The sequence below is a fragment of the Chinchilla lanigera genome, unplaced genomic scaffold (assembly GCF_000276665.1).
Source record: "Chinchilla lanigera isolate Chin_1 unplaced genomic scaffold, ChiLan1.0 scaffold00154, whole genome shotgun sequence".
Classification (NCBI taxonomy): domain Eukaryota; kingdom Metazoa; phylum Chordata; class Mammalia; order Rodentia; family Chinchillidae; genus Chinchilla; species Chinchilla lanigera.
Window position 1 is genome coordinate 326,451 of NW_004955555.1, and position 7,711 is coordinate 334,161.

General features: G+C 53.2%; 1 protein-coding gene across 1 annotated transcript; it reads right to left on the reverse strand.

Moving 5' to 3' along the window:
- Nucleotides 1-1,679: 1,679 nt before the first annotated feature.
- Nucleotides 1,680-7,656, reverse strand: Exosc5 (exosome component 5). The gene is made up of 6 exons (XM_005412347.2): nucleotides 7,430-7,656; nucleotides 6,056-6,169; nucleotides 5,420-5,541; nucleotides 4,069-4,209; nucleotides 2,675-2,764; nucleotides 1,680-2,015 (listed from the first exon to the last, which is right to left on the reverse strand). The coding sequence occupies exons 1-6, from the start codon at nucleotides 7,653-7,655 to the stop codon at nucleotides 1,923-1,925; spliced, it is 786 nt and encodes a 261-aa protein (XP_005412404.1). The 5' UTR covers nucleotide 7,656; the 3' UTR covers nucleotides 1,680-1,922.
- Between the last annotated feature and the right edge of the window lie 55 nt (nucleotides 7,657-7,711).

Consider the following 7,711-nt stretch of genomic DNA (forward strand, 5'->3'; position numbering starts at 1 on the left):
TACCCCAGTCTGTCTCTGCATTGGGGGGAAAGGTACCCAAGACCAGGAGGGGTCAGTCAGGGTGACAGCTGTGTGAATTCAGCTGGAAGAATCCGGGCGCAGAAGGGTTTCCACGGGGCAGAATGTTCTCTTCACAACAGCAGTTAGTGAGGTGGGTTGGCAGGCCTCACTCCTCCACCTGGTTGCCGTGTGATCTTGGCCCCAGAGGCTGTGAACAGCCTCGCTTTCTCTCATGGCAAAATGGGGCTGATATTTCTCCACACCTTGAAGAGGAGGAAATGCATCCTCCAGATAAATGGCCGCTCTGCCCCTCCCAGCAGACTCCCCTCAAGCGGCGGTAACCAGCAGGAGGGAGCACTGAGGGAGAACTGGACCTGGGCTCACACGGGGTTAAGTGTCTGTTCTCTGCACCCCTTGGCTTCTACTGTAGCTTCACTCTGTGCCAGCATCACCCTCTTCTTGGGGAAAAAATGGCCCCCGCAGCTCAGGCAGTGCAAGCCCTGCTTCCTAGGTTCTCCTTTCCCTGCCTGGGGCTGGCGGCACCATTCAAATCAAATGGGCCACACATGGCAACAAGGATGGATCCTTCAGGGGAACGTGGAGGCACCGGGCAGGCCAGACGTCAGCACAGAGCTCAGAGGTACCGAGGGGCCAGTCACTGAAGGGGGCCTACCATCAAGGACCAGATGTGCAGATCAGCTCAGTTTTTAACACCACTGCGACTGATCCTGCTACGAAATACTTCTCCCTGCTGTAATGTTCCCCTGAACACCGAATGATATTTGCACATTTCCCTCTTGGTTCCTGGGAACGAGGATGTCTGTCCACTGGGGCAATCAAGTGGCTTCTGTGAACTAGTTCAAGATGGGAAGCACACAGCAGAGGGCTGGACCTGTGAAACCTAGGCCCCTGCGTCATGCCTGCTGATCCCGCCCCCTTGTGGCCCAGCTGTCAGACATTTGCCTTTTGCATTTGGCCCCTGCCCACTAACTGTCCTGGGAGGTGGGAAGTGGTCCACCTACAACTTAAATATGCCTGCCGCATATTTCCAAACACCCCCTAGGCAGTGCTACCACTCCTGAGCACCAGGGAGCCTTGGATGGGGAACTCCCAGTGCACTAGTGTCTCCCTGGGCTTCTCAACATGGTGGGACCCTAGTTCCACAGCAAGTTAGCTGGAGACCTTAAGCAGCTAACTAGCTTCTGAGCTTATGTCATCTTTACGCAGGGACTATACCGGGTTAACAGGCGGGTTAAAGGAGTACTCAGGACCAGATTCCTCCTGTGGCCCCAGAGGCCCAGTGTTTATGCTGTGCCTGTCCCTCCCCCAGACTGGCCCACCTCCCTCTCCTGCTTTGCTCACCCCACGCGAGCCAAAACTGCTGCCTGGCTATCCCATAACCCATGAAGGATCTCCCCCCATGTTACCCAAGCACTCCCTTAGACGTCATCCTGCCCACGAAGGTATCCCTGGATTGTGTTATGTTTGCCCTCCCCAAACTAAGATCTCAAACTTGTTACCCACGGATTTTTGTCATAGCTTTTACCATCATCTGAAAAATACCAATTTTGGGTCCACGGCTCCTGAACACGGGGCCTGGGTCTCTTGTTCACTGGGATTTTCAGCACCCAGGGCTGAGGCCCAACATCACAGGTGCTCAGTGGGCACTGACTCATTCATTCAATACCAGTGAGCTTCCTTTAATGTTCTTATGGAGGGGCGGGGGTCATGCCGCGCTGGCCCACGGATGTCAGGGACCAGGAGTCTGTTGCTAAGACCCATCCCCCAGAGCCCCAGCAGCGATGGGACCAGAAGCCAACATGGGCACATGGGGACAGAGAGAAGGCTGGGCTGCTGGCTTGCTTCAGGCTGAGCCAGTGGGTGGAGGTGATGGTGGGAGCGGCGCCCTGCCCTGGCTTGCTTCAGCTCTTGGAATAGCGCCTCTGCAGTGACTCCCGATAGAAGCGGAAGACGTGCTGTGAGGCAGTCTGGGCCGCAGCCAGGCACTGCTGGAGCTGTGAGGAGAGAGGCCGGTCAATGCTGGGGACCTTGCCCTGTACCCACCCACCCACAGTCCAGCTGGCCTGAGAGGTCCCCCCAGCCCCACAGACTCCCAGACCCCCCAAACCTGCCATCCCCTCTCGCCATCTCAGGTGAGGCAGCTGGTGAGGGGATTATTTGACATGCGCTGGAAAGAACTTAGCTTTGAGGAGCTATGGGGCCTTAGGGCTCACGGAACTGAAGAGATCCTGGGATTCAAAGCTATAGAACCAGAGGCCCCCAGAGCTTTACTGCCATATTCCTAGATTCAAAGGGCAGCCAGGTTAGAAACGTTCTTGGGGATCATTTGGCCCAACCCTTGCAAACTCTGGTCTGTACAGACCCAGAATTCCGCGCAGGCCACTGCTGTGAGCTGGGGGCCGGAGGCCTTCTGCTGCTCTGCCTCTTGCTTTCAAACTGAGCTTCCTCTCTTTTCCTCTCATGCACTGGGCTTCCCTCCAAAATTTCCACAAAGGTTTCCACGGCTACAAAGCCTGAAAACTCCCTCTCTTTTACAGACAGGGGTACAAGGGAGGGGTCCTCCCTAAGCCTCTCAGCATGCAGAACTGGGACTACATGTCATGTCAAGGTGGGAGGGGAGGTTCTGGCCTTCACCCCATCCCCACATTGGCACCTCAGCATCAGAATAGAGCCCCTTGGTGGTAGACATCAGCAGCTTCCGGTCCACGCTGTCAAGAGCAAAGGTCAGGACTGCCCGGGCCTCCTAGGGATAAGAGGGAGAAGGCGGTGGGGAACCTGGGACCTTCCTCTCAGACAAAACCCAGTCCCAGGAAAGATTCCAGAACTTTGGCCTAAAGGCTTCACCTTTCCACAGCCCAGTGCTCAAGTATCAGCTGTAGCTTTTTGTCTACGCGGTACCCCACCCTGGGTAACGGCTCTCTCCGCCTCTCCTCTGTAATGGCTCCTCAAGCCCCTCAATCTGACCACAGCCTTTCTGCCCCATAGAGGGAGCCACAGTGCTGGTCATTTACCTGGTGCCTCTACCTTCCCTGCTCTCGGAGGCAGGGCCTGGAGGCCAGTAGACTATACTCTCCAGACTCCCTTGCCATTGGGTTCTACCAGTAATCTGGGGGGAGACCAGGAGAGCTGAGCAAAGCAAGCCTGGTCCTCATTCTGACCATGGCAATTGCCCAATTGTGAGGTGAGGTGGATTCTGCCCTTCCGCAGGCAGGAACGGCAGGACGTATTTTGTGCATTCAGAACCAAGTGCCACAATGTCTCCAATAGCACAGGGCAGGAGTCAGCACACAGGTTCAGCCTGAGGCCAGTGGTTTCAGGTACCACCCCTTCTTCCCATTCTACCCTTCCAACTCTTCCAACACTGTCTCTCCCACTCCTCTCCATTATATCCCACGGGTGTCTCATTTTCCTGACTGGTTATGACCAAGGTAGTACTGGGAAGAAAACGCCAGAGAATAACAGCTCTGGGATACTGCGAACTGGAGATGATAAGAGATCTCCGCCCTTCCCCTTTGCTTTTGAGCCTCTTAAGAGGGTAGCACAGCCAGGCATGGTGGTGCATGCCTGAAATGCCAGCACTCGGGAGGCTGAGGCAAGAGGATCGCTGCAAGTTCAAGGCCAGCCTGGGCTACAAAGTGAGCTCAAGGCCAGGCTGAACTACACAGTGAGACCGTCTCAAGAACGCACACACAAAAAAGAACAGCTTCGGGTCCACAGTGGGACCCTGTCTCAAAAAAAAGAAGAGAACAGAAAAAAGCAAGGACAAGAAATGAAGCAAGGAAATGGTGTTTGAAGTCCTGATTCTAGCTAGACTTTTGCTCTTTCAGAGTACAGGAATGAAAGCCAATACACCCCTTGTTTGGCTTGCGCAAGTCTGTGCTGGAGTTCTAGCACTTGCAGCTGAATGAACTCTGCTAAGGAGAGGACTGCCTGCCAAGTGGGGCTGAGGTGCGCGAGCCAAATGACTTGCAAAGGAACAAGGCCTGGAGGAAGACAGGGAGAGCCATCTGGCCACAGCCCTTCTGCCACTCTGAACTTTATACCTACCTTTTCTTGCTTGGCTGTGGGGTCCAGCACCAGGGTCCCATCAGAGTCCAGGGCACAGGTGACTCCACAGAAGAGAGCCCGCATGGGCACACCTGCATCCACCAATGCCATGCAGGCAGCATTCAGGCAACAGGCCAGGAGCTGAGCACCACGGGAGCAGTTAAGGAGTGCCTACTGGGGGCTGGCAGGCAGAGCACATCCACGCCTGTATCTCTCTCTGCTTGTGGCAGACATCACTAATTGATCACGGAACTGCAGAGTGGATAGGTAGCTCTGGGATCAAGGAACCCCAATTCCATATGTGACCTTGCCACCTCTTAGCTGTATAACCTTGAGTAAGTGACTTATTCTGAGTCTTATTGTCCTTATTGGTTAGCTTATTCTCCTTATTAGCCAACACTATGGGGGCCATAGTGTTAGCTAATAGACATATATTAAATTAGGTACCAAGCTTCTGCAAAACATGGTCAGAGAGAGCAAGGAGCCTCCCAAGGTCACATGGCAGGAGGCAGTGGTAATGCCAGGCCCGGCATGGGAATTGCTGTTAGCAGGCCGCCACTATACCAGGCAATGGCGCCATTACTGCTGCTGCCCCAGGGGGTTCACAGGCTGGGAATCAGTCAGCTGGCTGCCTCTGTTTCCTTACACCTTTCCCAGGTTTAGCAGAGTGGACAAAGGCTGTAGCTTTAGAACCTATCAGTTCCAGCTCTGCTACTGATCCTTTGTCACTTCCTCTGAGCTTCAGTTTCCACTTCTGTAAAATGGGACACAACAGGTCTTCTCACCTCAGTCATAAACTGCCTGCCACGTGCAGGGCCACACCCCAGCAACTCCCTCTGGAAATGTCCATCAAAACTTTACTCATCTAAACCACAGCCAGCTCCTGACCCAGGCTGAGCTCCTGAGCTCCTGAGCCAGCTTCTCTGCCTGCTGGGGGCTCCCTCAGTCCTGAGAGCCTGAAACCCCACACTAAGGTACAGAGTAGAGGTCAAAGGCACAAGCTCTGGAGTGAGGCAGGCCTGGGCTTGAGGCCTGCCTGTGCTGCCTTCCAGCTTGGGCAAACTACTTCCCTCCCTGGGCCTCACATTCCTCACCCAAAGCATGGGAACATGAGAACAGTCACCTCCCAGAGTGTTCAGCCTCCACAGCCAGGTGGTTTGGGCCCACTTAAACAGGGCTTATAAAGGTACCTGATTTATGTGCTGTGAGGATTAAATTAGCAAGGTAGAAGATGCTCAGAACACTGCCTGGCACACAGTAAGTGGTCATGTGTCATATTCCAGGGCTACCGGAAGGGAAGTCATCAGGGAGGTCTGGGAGCACTTCTTGGGGGCAGCTGAAGAAAGGATACGGAGCCAGCATCACTGACGACCTGCAGCACCACTGTGATAGAGGTGCGGGGGTGCAGGGCTCCTAGCACCACCGCTTGGCATGTGTTCCTGATTAGTCGCTCCCGACTCTTCTCAGCCACACCTGGGGAAATCAAGGAGCAGTTGTTAAACTCTTTCCTTCCTCCCAGCTCACCGCCCTCCACTTGCCCCATCCTCTGGAGGAAAGCCCTCAGCAGGGGCTACTCTGGGATACTGCAGCACTTGCACGGTGATAGGATTCACAGCAGGAAGTAGGCAGGGTCTGACTGCCACCTACCCAGTCCTGCTATCCTTGACCCCCACCAATGGGGCTACTAGCCATCTGGGAGTCACCATGTCGTGGGCTGCTGCCCACAGCTGCTTCAAACCCAGTGGGCCCATCTGATGGGGAATGAAGACAGGATAAAAAAGTGAATGCAAAGAAGGGGAAATGGAGCTGAAGAGAAGATAGAAAAAAGTGACAAACTGAGACACAGAGGCAGAAAGCTGAAGGCGGAAGCAGCTGAAGGAAGATGGGGGTGGGAGAGGAGGAAGTAGGGACAGCAAAAAGCAGGCAGGAGCCAGCAAGGTCTCAACAGTCTGGACCTTCAGCAGTTCATTCGGACGCAGTTAATTACCAGGCAGCCCGATCTTCGGCCTCAGGATCACTTCGAGAGTGGCCTTGTTGAAGATCTCTTTGCTGACCTTCACCTCTGCTGGTCCATACACACCAGCCAGGACGGAGGTATCACCTGGGGAGACAGCGGAGGAGGCCTCAGCCATACCTTCCTTGCTTCTAGGGCCCAACGTGCAGCACTTAATAGTACGGGCACCCCGTCATTTGTTGGCAATAATTCTTCAAGCAGCCACTTTACTTCTCTGCTTTGAATTACTCATCTATAAAATGAGGTAATGGTGGTACCTCCCTCATAATGTTCTTGTAAGGATTAAATGGCACGATTCACTTAAAATACTTAGGACACTGGTACACACAGAACATACGCCTTTAACTGGCATTAGTAATTTTAACAGGAAGTTCTCCTTAACAGCTAACTTTTCCATCACTGGAGGTGGTTTCAACTTCTTTTTCCAAAGCTTCCTCCAGCCTAGGTCTCTTTCTCCAAATTGTGCAGCAGTCCAAACACCCAAGAAAGGGATCTATCTCTAGGAGAAGCCTGTTTATTTCCCCAGAGTGGATGTGAATAGGTGAGGCGAGGTAAGACCTGGGAAATAAAAAGCCTGGCCTCTAGTCTGGTCCGCCTCCTCTTGGCTCTGTGACCCCAAGTGATCTTGCTAACCTCTCTGGACCTCAGTTTTACCATCTGAACCTAAAGATACTGGATTTGAACAGTAGCTTCCAAGCTTTTCTGACCATAACTCCTAATAATAGATGCATTTTACAGGAGCAAAACTCACACAAATTTTTTTTTTTTTTTTTGGTTTTTGGTTTTTCTCCGGTACCGGGAACTGAACTCACGACCTTGCGCTTGCCAGGCAGGCGCTTTTGCCGCTGAGCTAAATCCCCAGCCCCAAAACTCACACAAATTAACAAATCAAAAGCAGCCAAAAGGGGCTGGGGATTACGCGAGGTCGTGAGTTCTATTCCCGGTACCGGAAAACAAAAACAACAACAAAAAAAGCAGCCAAAAAAGAAACAAAAAACCCCACCATGTACTCAAATTTTCTTTTCTATTCCATGTGAAAAGAATGCTAGTTGAGAGCGAAACATATAGCTCAACGGTACAGTGCTTGCTTAGCTCTCAAGCAAGCACTGTACCTGGGTTCAAGTACTGAGGGCCTGGGTTCAAGCAGCGAGGAAGAGATGTAGGTCCGCCCTATTTAAAAGTATCAATCTAGTAAGCTGTTCCGCATCAGCGCAGGAAGGGCATTTAGCCAGTGACATCGCTGGGAGGTGGGTACTCCATTGCACAGCACACTTTAACCGGTCTTCAAAACAAATATGACCTAGGTAACTATGGCTCGGGCAGTATCTGCCTGGGTTAGGTACTCACCTTGCAGGAAAGCAGCAGAGCCATCCGGCCGGGACAGCAGGTTCTGTTCACAAGCAAAGTGCCTGAGGCTGCACCCGGGACCCCGAGAGCTAGACTCTATGCCAGTCTCAGTGCAGACCTTGTCGTCAGAACGCATAGCCCCCTCCATTGCCCCACATCCCACGTGCAACCCTGACTTCCGTCCAGCCGGGCGCGCTTGCGTGTAGGTCAGATACTCACTGCGCATGCGCTCACGTGGGCGCCTTCTGATTTGTTCCCCTCACGTGGCTCGGGGTTTATCAA

Excerpts from the sequence above, each read along its gene's own strand:
- Exosc5 (XM_005412347.2), bottom strand. The coding sequence starts at position 7,655 with ATGCGCAGTGAGTATCTGACCTACACGCAAGCGCGCCCGGCTGGACGG. Across the intron at positions 5,542-6,055 it reads GCCGAAGATCGGGCTGCCTG|GTGTGGCTGAGAAGAGTCGG; the intron begins GTAATTAACTGC and ends TGATTTCCCCAG. Across the intron at positions 4,210-5,419 it reads TCGTCAGTGATGCTGGCTCC|CTCCTGGCCTGTTGCCTGAA; the intron begins GTATCCTTTCTT and ends CGTGGTGCTCAG.